Source organism: Thrips palmi, unplaced genomic scaffold (genome assembly GCF_012932325.1).
Source record: "Thrips palmi isolate BJ-2018 unplaced genomic scaffold, TpBJ-2018v1 HiC_scaffold_4, whole genome shotgun sequence".
In the NCBI taxonomy this organism is placed as follows: domain Eukaryota; kingdom Metazoa; phylum Arthropoda; class Insecta; order Thysanoptera; family Thripidae; genus Thrips; species Thrips palmi.
This window is the reverse complement of record NW_023144631.1, coordinates 12,821,707-12,841,184: the sequence shown is the minus strand read 5'-3', so window position 1 is coordinate 12,841,184 and position 19,478 is coordinate 12,821,707. Positions and strand designations below refer to the sequence as shown.

The 19,478-nt window shown below is 45.3% G+C and overlaps 1 protein-coding gene across 3 annotated transcripts; it reads left to right on the top strand.

The window, feature by feature from the left end:
• Positions 1–724: 724 nt before the first annotated feature.
• Positions 725–18,738, top strand: LOC117649750. Of its 3 annotated transcripts, XM_034392774.1 has the most exons (5): positions 725–741; positions 1,169–1,297; positions 12,870–13,154; positions 15,047–15,316; positions 18,204–18,732. In XM_034392774.1, exons 2-5 carry the CDS (start codon positions 1,277–1,279, stop codon positions 18,378–18,380), a joined length of 753 nt encoding a protein of 250 aa, XP_034248665.1. In that variant the 5' UTR covers positions 725–741; positions 1,169–1,276; the 3' UTR covers positions 18,381–18,732. The 3 variants fall into 3 exon arrangements, with proteins under 3 accessions (XP_034248665.1, XP_034248664.1, XP_034248663.1); XM_034392773.1 differs by lacking the exon at positions 725–741 and having other exon boundaries at positions 1,080–1,297; XM_034392772.1 differs by lacking the exons at positions 725–741; positions 1,169–1,297 and adding an exon at positions 3,690–3,731 and having other exon boundaries at positions 18,204–18,738.
• Positions 18,739–19,478: the final 740 nt, after the last annotated feature.

The window sequence follows — 19,478 nt, the reverse complement described above, 5'->3', positions numbered from 1 at the left end:
AATCTCCCGCCGGCTGAACCCTCGGTGTACTATAAGGCTACTTCGTGCCTCAAAAAAGAGTTTTTTTGCATAGGAATAAGGATCTGTGACGTCACGCCCTGTGACGTCGCGCCCTACTGATGATTCATCCGTTACTGGGTCATTCTACAGAAATGTTACAATTTCGCAGTTAGAACCGTGAAAAATTAAAAGTTGTCCGATTTCATTCATATTGGGCTTGTTTTTCTTGTAACGGTATGCAGAATGCGAAACAATATCAGGCGTCACACTTTTCGAGAAAAAAATTTTCCCCCTGAAATTATAGGTGAAATGTCTACGGAGTTTACATAAATTGACGCCTACGGAGTTTACATTTTGAAGCAAATACCTGGATTGCAGCCGTATGAGTTGGAACAGTAGAACGCGCATACACAGCTGACTAAAGGACCACCAAAGCATTGTTTTTATGCACATTTCGAAAGTTAGACGCACAGGGGATCCTCAGCAAATCGGGTACGGAGTTTACATGCAAAAAAAATACGCGACCCCCTTTTTGAAATTTGGGTATCAATAAGATGCTAGCCATTGGACTCACATCCCTCAAACTTGGTGGCTAGATGTGTTTTTTCATCCGGAATCCATTGCAGCCTTCAGATTGAGGCTGCGACTTCCCGTTTGTCTCCTGTAGTGCCAAACTCGTTACAGTGCACATGTGGATTTTAGAGAAGTAAAAACTTCGGGACAAAAGTTAATTCTGTGCAGGTACAAAGCTTCAAACTTTTTAGTACAGTCAGCGGGGTCAAGTTAAAGTATGAAAGTGCCTTAGCAAATAGAGCTGTCGGGAATGATTGTCCTGCGTCTCGTTTAGACATACGAGAGGCGCAAACTTAGTCAACTACGCATCGGGACAGCTACGGAGTTTACATTTTGCACCTTCCGGAGGCCACAGCCATCTGAAAACCTCAGAAACTTTCAAACCCAATAGTGGATCATTTTGAAGCACAAACAGCACCATCTTAACGCGCAAACCGCGTCTTTCTAGGACGTACCGTTTCGTCACAAAGGGGCAGGGACATCAAATTGTAACATTTCTGTAGAATGACCCTACTAAAGATCGCTTCTCTTGTCATCGCAACTCGCTGTCCCTCTCCCATCCCGCGCTTTTGCCCGGGCCCCTAACGGGATCTAGGAGGACCCACCTGGGACAAAAGTGGAACGGAGACGCCTTAAGTTGCAGTGGATCTGCGCTGCGCGAGGAGCAACATTGTTGTAGCGGAGCCCACGCGGCATCGTCGGCATGGAGATGGAGAGCTCACCGGTAAGTGACCATTTAGCATAGTCACCGTCTCATTGGAATAATCTAGTGAAGGCCAGCGCAGGGTACACCTATTGGATATTTGTTGTCACTTTATGACAAAAATGTGGATGATATTTTTATCACTTTCAAATGATGACAATCTCATCACAAATTGACGATACTTTCACCTAACCTAACCGATACTGTTTGCATGATCGTGACAATAGTCATCAATTGTTTTGATGACATTGTTAAAGGAAAATCAGCCTTGAAATTGTCATCTAGTGACGACTCAAATTTTCACAGCGAGGGAGCGCGTGAAACCATGCACCATGCATCCACTAGGATGTGGGTAGCGACTTCGTCGGGGTTATCGAATAGAGGCCGTTGAAACGAAGGGTGGGGTACCTATACTGTAAAAATTTCAGTCATCACTAGATGACAATGACGTAGCTGAGTTCCTTGTTCTGTTCCTTACAACAATGTCATCAAAACAATTGATGACATCTTTTGAAAGTGATGGAAATATCATCCACGTTTTTATCACAAGGTAGGTGTACGCTAGACCGTGTCTTGTGATAAGAGGCTCCGCGATGCTGCGCCAGTTACGACAATCCACGCCTGGAGTTTACACCTTGCTTGGCCGCGAGTATTTATCTTGGAGAGCACTTGTGTGAAAGGCACTGCGCGAGGCTAGATGGTTCAGGACCCGAGCGTAACCCGAGCGAGCGCGGGAGGACCCGAACTGGCCAAAACGACTGACCGAACCCGAAGTCGTGGTGTTTGCTCATTTTATGTATTTCTTTAACTCTAGAGGTAAAAACTATGTTACCATGGGCATTTTATAAAATGTAAGGGCCGCATAAGTGTTTTTTTTAACAATTTGACAATATGTTGGAAAAAGAAAACAACAAACAACTCTTGCATCAAGTGAATTATGTGAACTGTATTACTCAACTTATTTTCCAAACCTTTTTAAATATTTGGATAAAAATTAAAAGATAGAACAGAATATTTTTGTTTAGCTTTTTTAAATTAGTCGAACCAATTTTTTTCTCAAACTTGCTAAAACAAGACTCCGTTAAGGGGGCACACCAGTGAAAATGCAGAGGTTTCGAAAAACGATCATTCTGAAAAAAGTAACCGATGTATTCGATTGATATTTTATTCTTGGCTCAAAATTATGTCAAAGAAAAGGAAAATCAGTATGGGAGAGCGAGGTGGCGATGGCAAGATGAAGCGCCAGTGCACTTCATTTTTCAACGACCTTGCTTCACTCCTGCCACGATTCCGCCTCTCTGGATTGAGCTTCGCGCACGGGATTTGAAAATTTCTCAACAGGACACATGCGGCTATGGTCTGAACCACGGGCATGCCAAAAGAATGATTTCGAATTTGTTTTTTCAGAGGGCAAAAATAGAAACAAATTTTTTAACCAATTTTTTCGCACTTTCATGGCTGCAGCTCACGTCCTTTTTATGGGATGGCCATTTCCGAGGTTCAGACCATAGACGCAAGTGTAACGAACATTTTGCCGCAAACCGCATTAAATTATCTTCATTTTTGCGCCCGTGAGAGTGGCACAAAGGTACAAAAAAGGTGTTTGGAGAAAAAGCCCTTTAAGGGGAAACATAGATTTGACGTGTTTTTTTCGGATTATAAATGCGTCTTTTGACGTATTTTAGTTCAGCTTGCGCCAAAATGTCCCTCTTTTCAACTGCGTTTGGGTGGTTCAAGGGTTTTGTAATTGAAGTTCAAGTGAAAACCCTAAACGTTAACAATTGGTCAAAAAAATGCAAAAATAATTACCTTTTTAGCAACTTTAAAAATGTGCACAAGCCAAAGTAATCGGAATTTCTGGGTGGGGTTTGCGGCCTTCGACTCGGGATGAATAGCAGAAAAATAAGATACAGTCGAACTCCTCGTTTTGTCCCTCTACCCGGGAGTTGCTTTGGACAAAACGAAGGACCGAGCCCGGCCGGCCGATGCGGATTAGGCCGCCGTAATCCCTACCTGGCCGGCCAGCGACGGCAGGCATCGGCCGACGGGGCGCGACCCGCGCCACAGTGGTGGGGATGACTCTGGGACAAAACGAAGGACCCAGATGAGGGACAAAACGAGGAGTTTGACTGTAAAATAAAAGAGAAGGCAAAAATTTGCCGATTTTCACTGGTGTGCCCCCTTAATGCAAGTGCCGAAAGTTTGCAGAGACGCAGAGACTTAAAATTCTTCGGACCAGACATTGAGGTCAAAAAGTCAGTCGCAAGAGACACTTTAGCTTAACGCTAAAATGAAATGATAGCTCAAGGTGAGGTGTGGGAGAAAAACACCTATTAACACAAAATATAAAACAATTCGTATTAGTTGTCCATTGAATCCTGTACTAAAGAAGTTGCGAGTATGACTAATGTATTGTAGAACATCTAACATGCACAAACAAAATTTAAAGAAAGTGGTAAGCTTCCAGAGTTGTCGTAATCTCTCATCGATTAGTTTAAGAGATTCCGCGCAACAGTTATGGTCAGGTCTAGTCTTCGGCCTGATAATTTATCTCTCTTTTTCTTCCGAAGTTTCTTAGATAGTTGTCAACAGAATTAAGAAGCGAAAATGATGCACTTGTTCACATTTTGGAACAAAAAAAGAAATATTAGGCCAGTAAATGTCACCATTTTTGGCCCGCCCTTCTATTCAAAAAATAGGGGGGGGGCCTATGCATTTGCCTTTGTGTCTGTGTGTTGTTGTTGTTGTTGTTGTCGTTGTTGGTGTCTGTGTACAAGGAAGGAGTTGAGCTAGAGTAACCAGATTTGGAGGGTACTTCAGGAGTACCGTCCAAACAAATAATCCGGTGGTGCAAATCCCGTCCGGGTCGCACAAGGGCTGCTGCAGGTGCATCATGGTTTACATGAGCGGGAGGGGGATTTCCGCCATTATTGGTGCTAGCAGGGCACATAGGGGTATTTTTGGAATCGGGGCGACGAGACAAGATGAATGGACCTGGTCCCGACCCCATCGGCCGCTTTTACAAGTTGGCCCGATCAGGATCTTCAAAAAAGGGGGTCGACCGACTGAAAAAATTTATTGCAGATTTCGATTGGTCTCAGCAAAACCTTTTCAACGAGGGGTCGGAAAGGGGGTCCAGGAGCCCGACTTCGTCTATTAGTCACATCAGGATCTTGAAAAAAGGGGGTCGACCGACTGAAAATTTTTACTTAAGTTTTCGATAGGTCTTGGAAAGACCTCTTCAACGAGGGGTCGGAAGAGGGGTCCAGGAGCCCGCCTTCATGAGTTATGGGAAAAAGTGCGACGGACTCGTTTTGCGCTCCTGCTGTGATTGCAAGGAGTTGCAGTAGCATGGCAAATATGGGTATTTTCGGAATGAGGGCTAAGAAACAGATGAAATGGGCATATTCTAAGGACAGTTGGAGTAAAGAGTGTAAGGACTTTCGCATATTGTGAATAGAAGGGCGGGCCTAAGTCACGATGGTACATCGATAACTTTGCTTTAGCCGCTCACGGGGTGTGTGATGCGAGCGGGCCGAAGGCCCGGGCCTTCGACTGGCCAAGTTGGGTCTGATGCGAGGGCCGAAGGCCCGAGGAAAGGCCGCCGGCAGGCCAAGCTGGGCCGGCCCCCTGTCGAACCGAGTTGCCGGCGCAGCGAAGCGGAGCTGGCAACTCGGTTCGACGGAAGGGCGGGCCCTAGCTTGTTGTTGACTTATGGCAATTTTTCCCCATCGTATATTTTTAAAATATTTTTCCAAAATTAGTTTTGAGTTTGTGGACATCCTTTCTTCTTTTCCCCAAGCAATATGAGTGACTTAGTGACTTTAGTTGCATGATCAGAATAATTGAAATTCATATGGCACCTTCGGCTTTGGCTTCGGGCCGAGTCGGGGCCTTCGGCTTGCCTTCGGCTTCGGGTCTCCGTTCGGTTCGGCACCTCCTAGCCTCTCGCAGGGCACCTTTCACACAAGTGCTCTCCAAGATGAATACTCGCTGCTTGGCCTGTGGCGCTTCCTGCTTGCCTTCGGCAAGCTGTCACAGAATTTTATGTCGAAGCAATGAGTAGAACACTCCGTGGTAACACTGGTAGTTCTAATGTGATAAGTTTCATATAATTTGCTGCGGTAAAAAGGCTGATGTGATTCCTTCAAATTATCGCACATGTGGCAGCAATAAAAAAATTATTGCATTAAAAATTCAATAAGTCTCTTAGGTTTTGGCCGGTCTGGGTCTAGATTATCACAGTTTTGGTGTGATAAAATGATAACTACGCTGATAAAGTGATAAATGCGCTAATGCAATACAATATTTATTGCACTTACCAGGGGGCGGCAACGGCCTAGGAAGCGCGTGAAGCCATGCGCGAGGGAGGTGCAGGGGTTACTTATTTTGCTTCGATTGGAAGATCTAACCCGTTGATTGCAAAACGCTTTGCGCAGATGAAAAGAGCACAAAATTTAAGGTGCATTAGGCCTAGAAGACTGCCCGATACTTCCAATTCAACCGAACACAAGGGCGGAATAACTTACATCAACATGGCGCATTCGAGTTTTTCCTGAATTTTATGATTTCTCGTGTTTTTTGGTGTTTTCACTGCACCTTAACATAAAGTAAGGGGGGAGTGTCGAGAGAAGCAATTAGCCAAATGCACCCTAAATTTCAAGCCCTTTCCATCGGTGCGAAGCGTTTTGAAAAACACTGTCTAGTTTTCATGATCTCGTACTAGTGCGCAACCTCTGCACTGACGGCGCGAGCATCGCTTCACGCTCGCCCTAGGCCGTTGCCACCCCCTGCACTTACACTGTCAGAAAACTCCGTAAAAATACGGAAATTAAACGGAGACTGTCCTTTTTTTTAACGGGGATCTCCGTTTTTTTGAATTATGGATTTTTTCCGTAAAAATATGGAAGTTATGTGTATAATTGAAATAGAAGCCTTACCTATCAAAAAGAACAGACTAATTCACGTTATCGATGGGTTGGGTGACCAACTGATAGGTGTTCCAAGAGTACGCCTTCCCTAAAGCGACCTCGTCTTTGGGTTTCCGTCCATTTATCCGATCCTAATGGCATGTGGTCAAGTGGATCTTCAAACAGTTTTGGAGAATATCACTTTCGTCTAAAAGGACACTGTTTGCATTACCATCGAAGGTGGAAGGAGGGAGGTTAACCGTTAAAATGCGTTTATTTCTGCAAAAATGCGGTTCATCTCCGTTAAAATACGGAAAATCTCCGTAAAAATACGGAAAATCTCCGTAAAAATATGGAAAATTTACGGAGCCTCCATTCCCAAAATTAGAGTAACTTTCTCCGTAAATTTACGGACTTTTTTTTCTGACAGTGTATAATGCAATGACTTCTTCATGGCACTATATACTAATAAGATAAAAATGTTATCGCTTTTTAAATAAGTTCATTATTACACTTACAAGGTAGGTTTACGCCAGACCGCGTCTTGTCGTAACAGGCTTCGCGATGTCTCGCTGCCTGTTTCTCCAATCCGCGCCTGCACGGTTAAAGCAGTACCTGGTTTTCCCAGGAAGCCCATGGTAGAAACATAGGCGATTTCCAGGGAGTTCCTGGGAAAACCAGGAATCGTTTCTACCGTGTGGCGTACCTACCTTGGCCTGCCCCGCGCGGAAGAATCTGCAGTCTGAATTGTACCCAGGAACTGATGTCGCACCATACTTTGAAGTGAATAAGGGGGGCAGTTGTAGTGTGATTCAATTGTTCTTATAGTGTTCACAAATGTGCCATTTTGTTTGTAGTATGAAGTATGCATTGGCCACAGTATAACTGCAGATAACCGGCTGCAGTTCGAGTGCAGTTCGAGTGCAGTCGAGTGCAGTTAAAATGCAGTTTAAGTACACTCAACTGTACTTGAACTGTGATCTAACTGCCGAAAAAGTAGTAGTTTTTTCGAACCGTTTCAGTTTCAACTGCAGTTTTGCGGACAGTTCATAACAGTTTTGACAAACATACGATTTTGCTAAAAAAATTCAAAATTTTTGATTTTTAGCCTCTTAATGCCTCCCTCCCTCCCTCTCTCCCACTCTCTTTTTTTTTTTTTTTGGTAGTTGTTGTCGTAGTTTGTCAGTCAGTAGTCGAACCCGGGCCACAGGGTTGTCAGACCGCAACGCTGCCAACTGCGCTACGGAGACGTGTGAAGGCATGGCGCCAGCGCGGGCGATCCCACTGACCATGCCCGCGCGCTCAGGTAGACGAGGGATTACCGCAACTCCGCGCTCGGCGCGCTCCACTCCACGAGGAATTTTCCCGTCATTTGCCGAGTCTAGCTGATCTGGAGGCAGTGCGGAGCTTCACTCGGCCTAATTTAGAACATTTGAATCATTCCATGGCCGTGACGTGAAAGGGCATTCAGGGTGAAGCTGGAAGTACCCTTTGACTTCTACAGCATTGAACTTCAATTACAGTTTTTGACTGCATTCCCAATTGACCCCGGGACTGCATATGTCATTCACTTTTCTTTATTCTCCATGTGTAGGAAAAAGAGCAAATTAGAAGTATATTTGTCACGACATTTGGTTTTGAAAATAAGTTGAATTTTGACTGTGGTCCTAACTACATTCCGGACTGCCAGAGCAAACTGCAGTTTGATCTGGCAACAAAAACGCAGTTAAAGGACAGTTTCTGTCCACTTCAAAGCACATAATTGACTGCAGCCAGCAATACAGAACTGATGGCACTTTAAATGCAATTTAAGGGCAGTAAAGAACTGCAGAGAGGAACTGCAGATGCGCCACTGCAGTTTCAAATACAGTTTGACTGCTGATCCTTTCGTGCGGGGCGGCGCTAGCCTGCCTTCGGCAGGCAATGGCTTGTCCATCGTCGATTTTCTTACCTTGTTGCGTGCTGGGGGGCTCCGCCTCCCAGACCCCCCTTTCTTCAAGACAGAAGCAACCTGCCTACAGAAAACTCGATTTTTCGCCGTTTTTTAAGTGTTTTTCGGCTATAAAAACCAAACCAATTGAGCTAGGATGATGAAATTTCGCGTTTGCCGAGCCAAGGAGATACCCAAAAAGTGTGCCAAATCTCACCGAGATCGGCCGAGCCGTTCAGGAGGAGTAGTGCGGACACACACACACACACACGCGCGCGCGCGCGGACGGACAGACGGACAGGAAAAATTTTTCAACTCCACTGGAGTAACAGGCTTTGCTATCGCTCAGCCAAAAAAAGTTCCGCCAAGGCAAGCTTAGCAAAGCGGTCTTGCCGTGGCCCGGCAGCGGAGGCCGGGCAGAGAGGGGGCAAGGAGGGAGGGGGTGGCTGTGAGGAGTGGGGACTGGCGCGGCGGAGCGGCGCAGGACGACGGCGGACGGCTTATTTAGAGAAGCTCAGCGGGTGAGTTGTGCGGTGGTGCCGAACCCGTTGAGCTTCTCAAAATATGCCGACGGACGACGACGGACGACGGAACCAACACGACCAGCAGTCCCCTCCGAGCGCGCTGAATGGATGGATGGGATGATATGAGTGGGATCGGATGCAGAGCTGCACTGAGATTCGAAACGCTATGAGTAAGGGAGAGTGGGGTAATTCCGGACACGGGGTAATTCCGGACACTTCGATTTTCACTGGGTTTGAGTAAAGATAACTCAAAATCCCGCCTAACAGAGGAAGATAATCAGTTAAAAATGATAATTCCAAATCGCCAAGGTAGGACGTCAAACCGTCTGGCAGTGAACGCTTCACGAAATTGGAGTACCATCAAAAATAGGCAAAAGCTGCATCTTTCCCTCGTATTTCCATGTACTTATCGTACCTTACCGTCAAGTTCAGTCCCATGACTAAAATTTTATCATATTATATGGTCATTGGACTTTACTTTGGCGTTTCAGGAGTGCTCGTATGGCTCGCCGTTTTCTTACATTTGAACATCAAAGGTTTTCACTACCTGTGGGGTAAATCCGGACAAGAGGGGTTATTTTTTTCAATTTCCCGCACAATGTTAAGGTAGTGGGTTCAAAATTGTGGACATGCATCCCCACCGTTCAGAAGGATACCGAAAGAACGAAAAATAGCATTGCACCTATGTTTCAGAGCTTTACTCAAGACAGTGTTGTCAATTTAGGGGTTTTGATAGAAACTATTCCCTATAATATGCTTTGAGCAATAATCAAACACTTCAGTTCGCAGAAAATGGCCTTGTACGCCTTCTAAAAGCATGCCTCACATCAAAACAAGCGAAAGTAAGCTCGAGTAGTGTCAAATTTTAAGGTCGTCCGGAATTGCCCCATAGGTCGTCCGGAATTACCCCAGGCTGGGGCAATTCCGGACACGTGCAGGGCTTTTGTTAGGTAGGGTGCGTCGATATGCACGACTTTTCAGATGCAGCTTTTGGGTAGCACTCAAAAGTTTCGTTTTTTTGTGCTGATTCCATAAATGACCTCGGTTTTGCGATAGGACAAAGCCTTCATGACCCTACCGGGCGTTTTATGTCAAAAAGCGGAGTTTTTGTATTTTTTCTTGTTTTTTGGCTCCGCATTCTATCCCAAACTGTCGGGGCGGCTGTTGCACGGTCGGATGGCCACCGCCTACACTAAATACAAGTTTTGCAGCTTGGCAGGACCACCGGACACCTCACGTGTGTGTCCCAAACCTCAATTTTCACCCTTTTTTCACAACAATTTTTCACTTTTTTCCCTTTTTTTCAGCTTTTATCGAGGATTGTACCGACCCAGTCGGTCTATACCATGACCAGAGGTTGTATAAAACAGTGCAGGGGTACATAGAACGCAAGGCAGCCCCCGGACCGGGGCTGTGTAGGGAGGGGGAGGAGAGAGGGAGGGGAGGCGGAGAAAACAAATGCCCAAAATCGGCCCAAATCAGCTGTTTGGCCCTGTTTTGCCTGTTGGTAAATACTGTATTGCGGTGCTGCTAGCTCGGCAAGTGTTTCTTCCCCTTGCCTACGCAGGACTCACCACGAACAGCGGACCAGCGGCAGTGGTGGGGACTGGCGCGGGGCACCGTGAGACTGTGCCGCCCCTGGCGGACGAAGGACTATGTAGGTGGGTCCGAACGGAAAAAGTGGAAAAAATATTAGTGCGGACATAACTGAGCTTCTTCAATAGTTAGTTTGATTGGTGTTTGTGATTTTAATTTGTAATACAGGGTGAGTTTTCTCAATGTGTCAATAATTTGCAGGCAGTTTGGGCATCCCTAGGGGACCATTTTTCACCAATGAACTAGTGGGCGCAAACGTCTAGATACGGAGATAATTGGTGTTTTGAATTTGGATTTTGCGCCTACAAGGTAGGCACCCGGTGCCACTGAGGGTGGCAGGACCTGTCGAGGGGGTGTCGCGGGACTAGCAGTACTCGCGGGAGTGCCACTTACCTCGCGGAAGTATCCGTGGAATCCTGCCACCCTCGCAAAGACAGCCGTGAGATCCACTGTAACGGGGGCCACCATGACAGCCCCTTGAGACCCGCGGCAACCCCTCCCAAAAGACATTTGAAAGGTCCGCCGCACCCCTTCGAGACCCGAAGCACCCCTCCTAGACCCGCGACACCCCCACGTGAGGTCCTGCGCCCATCAGTGGCACCGGGTGCCTACCTCGCAGGCGCGAAGGCTAATTACAAAACACCAATTATCTCCGTACCTAGACGTTTGCGCCCACTAGTTCATTGGTAGAAAATGATCCCCTTGGGGTGCCCAAACTACCTACAAATTATTTGACACATTGAGAAAAACTCACCCTGTAGACCGTGTGAAGATGTTTACAGATGTTTTAAGCCGATGAGGTGGTTTTCACATGTACATGAGACTACACATACATTGTCACACACGTAACAAGTCGCTCCCTTCTTAGGCTCACTGCTTGCCTCTGTTGGATCCAGACCATGTCTGGAGCGCATGTGCCTGTACAAGGTTTTCTTGTGTTCATATGTAGCTGGACACCGGAGGCCAGACAAGAAATTTTTTATAGAGAAATGATCAAAGAAGTCTAAGGCAGCCAGTGTTGTTACTCACAGTGAACATGCTTCCTTTGAGTACATCTTCACAGGTTGACCGACAGAACAGAAATGACCGATAATCGCGCGCTTTTCCCTAACATTTGTTTTGCTACTTGCTTCTTTTGTTCTGACAACTTAATTAGGGTCAGTTGGGGTTCTTATGGGGCATGGGGTAAAAATGGGACAGCTGATTTTTAGTCAAGAATCGAGATTTTAGAACTTGTGCCGTAGCAAAAATTGTTTTCTCAATAAAAACATCACATTTGGTATGTAATGCGTTCAAAAATGTCAAATCTTGACTAAGAATCAGCTGTCCCATTATTACCCCGTGCCCCATGATTACCCAACTGACCCTAGTTCGCTCCTTTTCAAGCGGTGTCTTCCCTTCCCGGGCCAGTTTGAAATTTCGCGTCTCACGGTGCCCCGCGCCAGTCCCCACCACTGCCGCTGGGGGCGCTCCGATCGGCGGTGCTGCGGCATCTTCCTGCGCGTATCCACTCGTAGCGGACGCGCTCGTGGTGAGTCCTGCGTAGGCAAGGGGAAGAAACACTTGCCGAGCTAGCTGCACCGCAATACAGTATTTAGCTACAGGCAAAACAGGGCCAAACAGCTGATTTGGGCCGATTTTGGGCATTTGTTTTCTCCGCCTCCCCTCCCTCTCTCCTCCCCCTCCCTACACAGCCCCGGTCCGGGAGCTGCCTTGCGTTCTATGTACCCCTACACTGTTTTATACAACCTCTGGTCATGGTATAGACCGACTGGGTCGGTACAATCCTCGATAAAAGCTGAAAAAAAGGGAAAAAAGTGAAAAATTGTTGTGAAAAAAGGGTGAAAATTGAGGTTTGGGACACACACGTGAGGTGTCCGGTGGTCCTGCCAAGCTGCAAAACTTGTATTTAGTGTAGGCGGTGGCCATCCGACCGTGCAACAGCCGCCCCGACAGTTTGGGATGGAATGCGGAACCAAAAAACAAGAAAAAATACAAAAACTCCGCTTTTTGACATAAAACGCCCGGTAGGGTCATGAAGGCTTTGTCCTATCGCAAAACCGAGGTCATTTATGGAATCAGCACAAAAAAACGAAACTTTTGAGTGCTACCCAAAAGCTGCATCTGAAAAGTCGTGCATATCGACGCACCCTATTGTTAGGCGCCTATATCTCCCTAACCGTTGCTGAGATTTGGCTTTCATGTATATCATTTTGAAGGTGAAGGTCCATACTTTACTAACCTGTGATAACATTTGACCCAAGAAGCATATTCAAGCTCAAAGACCAAAAAGAAAAAAAACGTCCGGAATTACCCCACTCTCCCTTATAGCACGTATGGTGCAATGCGCTGAGATATTGCACCTTACGTGCAATGCCACAGCCATATTGCACCTTTAGTGCAATGCTTCCATGCCCTATGCTAATGCATGGGAATTGGGAGGCATTGCACTTCATGTGCAATGCTTTTGCATTGCACCAATTGACGCTATACTCATAGCGTTTGGATTCTCAGTGTAGAAGCGGTAGCAAGACCGCTTAAAAATCAGTGTTCTTTTCATCAATGGTAAATGATTCTGCAGAGCCTGACCGACTGATTTCACGCCATGTAAAGTTCGTTCTTGTGACTTTCAGGTTCCGCCCCTGGCGCTGCGGCTGGTGCTGGACTACCTCTCCGCGAAGGACGTGGTGTCGTGCGGCCAGGTGTGCCAGGAGTGGCGCTGCGTGGCGCAGGCGGCGGACTTGTGGCAGTATAAGCTGCGTACTCAGCAGGACATCGACGGGTTGAAAGAACTCCTGCGCGTCATGAGATTTGCGCCTTCGGGGATCGCTATCACTGTGAACGAGCTCGCCAGCATAGACTGCCGCTCGAGTCTGTTCGAGGCTTTCGTGGAGGCGATGCGGGAGACAAAAGTGCAGGTAGGACTCCACTGTGGCCAAAACGAGGGGGCAACCACTCTAGAAATCTTGTGTCCCCTTAGCGCTAGAAATCTCTGGGAAATCTGAAATCTTGCCCCAAAAGGCCATGAACAAGGTAATTTTGGGTGGAACATCGGTTGAAATCTTGCGAAATCCGACGAAATCTTTAGCCTTAAGATCTAATGTGGTTGCCCCCCGTCAGGGATAGGCGCGGGCCTCCATAGGAAAAGGGGAAATGCTGATCGAGGTACAGGGGCGTTCCACGTCAAACCATCATGGTCCAAAACGTACTTGCTCAGATCCGGCCCCCAATTTTTTATATGGTAGTGTACCACCCAAAGACCACTCTCATAAATTTTTTTGAAAAAAAATTCAGAACTTTGGCCGCAGTGATTTTTTGAAACTTCAAAAAAAAAAACTATAAATTTTTTTTCAGTTTTTTTTAAATTGTGTTTCTAGGTGCTCAAATGGGTTGAAAACAGTAAAGGGCAACATAAAATAGTGAAAAAAAAATTGGGACCCCCAGCCCTTACCAGAAACAAAGTTTACGACAAAAAAAAAACACGGTTTCCTGAATTCCCAAGATAGTACGCCGTCTCACTTTTGGACCATATTGACATCAAAGGACCCCAATGAGGTACTCTAACTGTCACTAAAAAATCAGGGACGGCAATCCATAAACACCAGAGATATTGTCAAAAAACTCAAAAAGTTATCGAAGCTTTTTCCCCCAAAATTGTCGAAATGGGACCTATATTGGTTCCGCTGAGGCACTGTGCATTGAAATACTTTTCAATTGTCTGTCTTAAGACCATGGAAGATGTGAGAGAGGTGAAGGTCAGCATTACAAGAGTTTTGGAATTACACGGCAATAAGTTTTTTTAATTATAATAACCAAATGCGACAAAATGCATTGTTTGGCAGTCGCCAACTGAAGCTCATTGATTGGTGGGGACTTCACCCAGGTCATCTTCACCTTGACCATGCAACTGCTGGAGACTTAAAAGAAGAAAATGAAGATGACCCGGATGAAGTCCTCACCAATCAATGAGCTTCAGTTGGCGACTGCCAAATAATGCATTTTGTCGCATTTGGTTATTATAATTAAAAAAACTTATTGCCGTGTAATTCCAAAACTCTTGTAATGCTGACCTTCACCTCTCTCACATCTTCCATGGTCTTAAGACAGACAATTGAATAGTATTTCAATGCACAGTGCCTCAGCGGAACCAATATAGGTCCCATTTTGACAATTTTGGGGGAAAAAGCTTCGATAACCTTCGATAACTTTTTGAGTTTTTTGACAATATCTCTGGTGTTTATGGATTGCCGTCCCTAATTTTTTAGTGACAGTTAGAGTACCTCATTGGGGTCCTTTGATGTCAATATGGTCCAAAAGTGAGACGGCGTATTTTGGGAATTCAGGAAACCGTGTTTTTTTTTGTCGTAAACTTTGTTTCTGGTAAGGGCTGGGGGTCCCAATTTTTTTTTTCACTATTTTATGTTGCCCTTTACTGTTTTCAACCCATTTGAGCACCTAGATACACAATTTAAAAAAAAACTGAAAAAAAAATTTATAATTTTTTTTTGAAGTTTCAAAAAATCACTGCGGCCAAAGTTCTGAATTTTTTTTCAAAAAAATTTATGAGAGTGGTCTTTGGGTGGTACACTACCATATGAAAAATTGGGGGCCGGATCTGAGCAAGTACGTTTTGGACCATGATGGTTTGACGTGGAACGCCCCGCTCCCAATTTTATCCCGCAACCCCTGGCGCCCCCAAGCACCACGCCGCGACCCAACAAAAAAGTTTTGCGACCCAAAATGGGGTTGCGATCCCAAGGTTGGGAACCGCTGGCATATGCATTGTGAGTAACGACTAAAATTCTTCCAGTGCAGGGACCTGACTCTTTGCCGGAACCGCCAACACAGGGCCTCCTGCGACGCCGTTCTGGGCACCATGGCGCCCGGCCTGGAGGTCCTGACTTTGCCCGACGCCACCGGAGACCAGCTGTGGGCCGTCTCTGGGGACAAGGCCCCCTCGCTGCGGGAGCTGACGCTTGAAGTAGAAAATGACGAGGAGTACGCCGGGCTTCTAAACATCCTCGGCGCGTGCCGTTTTCCGGCTTTGCAGGGACTCTACTTTGAACGTGAAGACAACGACGTAAGCACACCCTGGAAACTTGACTTATTAGTTTTTGGCTTTGCAATCAAAAGTAGCTTGCTTTGAGCATATGAGCTTCACTCTTAGACTCGTTTTGACTTTTTCCTCACCATTATTGACTTTTCGTCCTTTGCTTACGTAGTTTTTTAAAGAGCAAAAATATGTAATATTTTCTTTGTAACCATGTACAATATCGTTCACTATGAAGACTAAATTGTCGTCAATTATTGACTATTTTTGAAATAAATAGCGTATTGACTCTTTGTCAAGAGCAAATTGACTTTAAGTCAATATAACGAACGAAATCTTACATAGATATTGAGGGAATACTACTTTTTATTGCTGTGTAAAATACTCTTTAACAAAGGGCAAAAAGTCAACAATAGTCTGAGAGTTCACGAAGGAAATACTTCATCATTTACGAAGTCGTTCTTCGTACAACAAACAGCTTATACTTTACATTTGCTCAAAATACTTCGTCAGGTTTTAGTCGCACTCAAAGCGAGAAAAAAGCTAATAATTCGTCAGTGACACCGTTTTTAATCAACGAATGTGGCGCCATTTTTGTTTCCTGCTTCGTATTATTTGAATGTCGATCCACGTTGAAACGACAGTGACATGCAAAGAAAACGACCGTTTAGCCGTGTCACGCTTCAATGAATGTGATTTCTGGCCCGTCCCGTGTATTTTTTGGAAAAAAGAACAAAAAACGGAGGGACGGGTATATAGTATGATGCATGCTGTGCGTCCGTTCGTTCGTCCGAGGACTTCCCGTGGTCCGATCTTCGCCACATTTGGTACACGCTAAAGTCCTTACGGATAGTTTTGTGCAGCCATATTACGGATCGAATTTTATTTGTAATACGGATGTTTTTGTCCGCACTGCAGGAAATAACCACAACAAAAGTACACAAATTTCTGGCAAATTTTTTATCAGGTTTTTGTTGTACTTTCAAAGTTCAACAATTGTTGTACAAAGTACAATGGAACCGGCATGACGAGTGCTGGGCAGTCCCGGCCTCGTTGTGGTTTGTACAATTCTCGTTGTACTTTCCACATTCCCTGTTGTACTTTTATTGTACAGTTTTTGTTGTACATTTGTTGTACTATTCACACTTTTTCTTGCAGTGCGTAATACAAAGATTTGGGAATCCGTATGTTACAACGAAATTATCTGTAAATTACGGACTTCAAAACCTTTGTATTACGGACAAAAATATCCGTATTACAAACAAAATTCGATCCGTAATATGGCTGCACACCGTAACCTACAAACACGCTATCCGTAAGGACTTTACTGTGTATGCAGCCTCCTTGGGTGATCCTAAGAACCACTCGGTGGCAGCAAATCCGATCCGAGCCCCGGGGACGCTGCTGCAAGTGCATCATGGTGTCTACATGGGGTCGAGGATTTCGGCAACGAATACAGCTAGAAGGGCACGTATGGGTATTTTTGGAATCGGGCTGACGAAATAAAACCAATGGTGCCAGTTTCGAGCCAATCGGAGAAGTTTGGACCCGGGTTCAAATTCCAGTGGGGTGTATTCCGATTATCTTATTATTCACGTTTTTGCATTGTTTCCCATGTTTCTAAGGGCGCTGATGACGAAAATATCTTTCCATTTTGACCCAAGACTCAGGATTAAATCCCGTCAGGGTTAAACATAGATGAAATTCGCACATTTCTAAATGTACGGGACGGGCCAAAGTTGCCGATGAGTATTGCTACTTTTCCTGTTACTTTTTCAAACAAACGTGACAAAAGTTACATTTTAGCGAATATGAAGACACGATTAAACAGGGCAAATATTTGACTATATCTGTGGGTGGGTTGTATTCCGTCAGCTGTCAGCAGCGCTGCTGGTCCGCTGTCGCTGCCATTTGTCAACTCTTTTTCTCCTGCACTCGGCAACTAGTAGAGGAGATCCATTACACTGAGAATGAAAAAGTCATGATCAATACCCATTTTTGGGCGAGGTTTACTTTCTCACCCAAATTTGGGCGAGGAACGTTTCCTCGCCCAATTGTGGGTGACGAAGGGTGTATCAGCTCCCTTAGCTCCACAGTATTATGACCCAAATTTGGGCGAGGAAACTTTCCTCACCGAAATTTGGGCGAGGAAAATTTCCTTACCCAAATTTGGGTAATAAAGAATTCCTCTCCCAAAATTTTACACTGCAAACCTAACTGTCTACTAAGTACACACTTACAAATGCATGCTTGCAAGTACACACTTACAAACGCATGCTTGCGACGCCGTATAACTCTATGCGTCAAGCATGCGTTTGTAAGTGTGTGCTTGCAAGCATGCATTTGTAAGTGTGTACTTGGCCAAGCATGCGTCTGTAAGTGTGTACTTGCAAGCATGCATTTGTAAGTGTGTACTTAGTAGACAGTTAGGTTTGTAGTGTAGTCATGATCATGACTCTTTCATTCTCAGTGTACGTAAAGTCATTTTTACAATTTTAAATGCAAACTTGTAGAAGTAAACTTAAGTGATCAAGTTCAAGGTCTACCACTGAAGGAAAATGCTTATTGGGAACACTGCAAACCTAACTGTCTAAGTACACACTTACAAATGCGTGCTTGCAAGTACACACTTACAAACGCATGCTTGGCCAAGTACACACTTACAAATGCATGCTTGCAAGTAGACACTTACAAACGCATGCTTGACGCCGTATAACTCCATGCGTCAAGCATGCGTTTGTAAGTGTGTACTTGCAAGCATGCATTTGTAAGTGTGTACTTGCAAGCACGCATTTGTAAGTGTGTACTTAGTAGACAGTTGGGTTTGTAGTGAACTCGTCTCCGTGTCAAATTTCTCACTCTAAAGACGGCCAGTTAAAAACTAACAACATTTTTTGACCGGTTTTCCTGTTTTCAGTGTGGCCTTCGGAGGTGCTACGCCAAGATCGCGCGCTTAAAAAAGAAGTTGCAGAAGCATTCGACTGCAAGCGTTCAAGTAATGTGCTTCTCTTGCGAACATTACGCGGCGGCCTTTGATAGTTATCCTGAAAATGACGATGTCGAGAACGATTTCTACAATTATTTTGATTTCTGAAGTTTTGGTGATGTTCACACTATAAACGTCCATGGAAAATTTTGGTGACGGTAGCCAGACACTATTTTGTGCATTACCAAATCAGAAGACAGAATTAAACCAGCTTAGTAACAATTTACTGGCCGGTTTTGATTTTGTCACCAGATCTGGTAATGCTCAATTGATTCTAGTTGCTAACAAAACGTGTCCATAGACATTTAGTTTGTATTGGATGCCCGATGATGATTGTGAGAGAGTGGCTTCAATTGCACAGATGATGTCTATGAACGTCAAGGAATTTCATTACTTGTAAGACGGAAATGTTTGAATTATATGCTGAAATATATAAGTGTCTACATTAGTAGTTTCCTCTCTCCTGAAAAAAGGTTTAGGCACCCGTGAGTTCTGAATGTGTTGATCTGCCATGCCTTACTTGTGAGATTTAATATGCGCACTGAAAACCGTGTGTGTTCAGATCACTCCTCGAAAGGCGTGCTTGTCACGACTATCATTCTGAGAAACATTGAAATAAATATACCATCCAGTCCTTCTGGCAACTCGCTTTCACCCTCACCTTGGCCTTGCGCTATCGTCTTTCGTCGAAATGGGGCACACATCCAGTCCTGCGACGCGTCTAAACACCTTAACCAGCCCGCGGTTGGCTGCACCGAGTTCCTTGACGTCTAGGTCACTGGAGAGTGAGAGTGCGACCGCGAAGGCACGCTGCCACGTCCACGCTGGCGGGGCCGCACTGCGACCTTGCAAGGTAAGTGCACTGTGAAATCAAGTGGAGTGGGCTCCACTCTTCGAATGCGGAGGTGTAAATTTTCGGTGTCGGCACTCGGAAGTCTCCACTGAGATACCAAACGCTATGAGTATAGCACGTATGGTGCAATGTAGCTGAGATATCGCACCATACGTGCAATGCCTCAGCCATATTGCACCTTACGTGCAATGCGTCCCCAAAATGTCCTATGCTAATGCATGGGAATGGGAAGGCCTTGCACTTCATGTGCAATTGACGCTATAGCGTTTGGATTCTCAGTGTCTACACTTCAAATACGGAGTTCTCCACTTTTGCGCCACACTGTGGGAAAAAATCACAGTAAATCCTGTACA

Bases quoted from the DNA above. Each gene is read 5' to 3' on its own strand.
- LOC117649750 (XM_034392772.1), top strand. From the start codon at position 3,705: ATGCACAAACAAAATTTAAAGAAAGTG. The intron at 3,732-12,869 runs GTAAGCTTCCAG...TGTGACTTTCAG, and splicing joins AACAAAATTTAAAGAAAGTG to GTTCCGCCCCTGGCGCTGCG. The intron at 15,317-18,203 runs GTAAGCACACCC...TCCTGTTTTCAG, and splicing joins TTGAACGTGAAGACAACGAC to TGTGGCCTTCGGAGGTGCTA.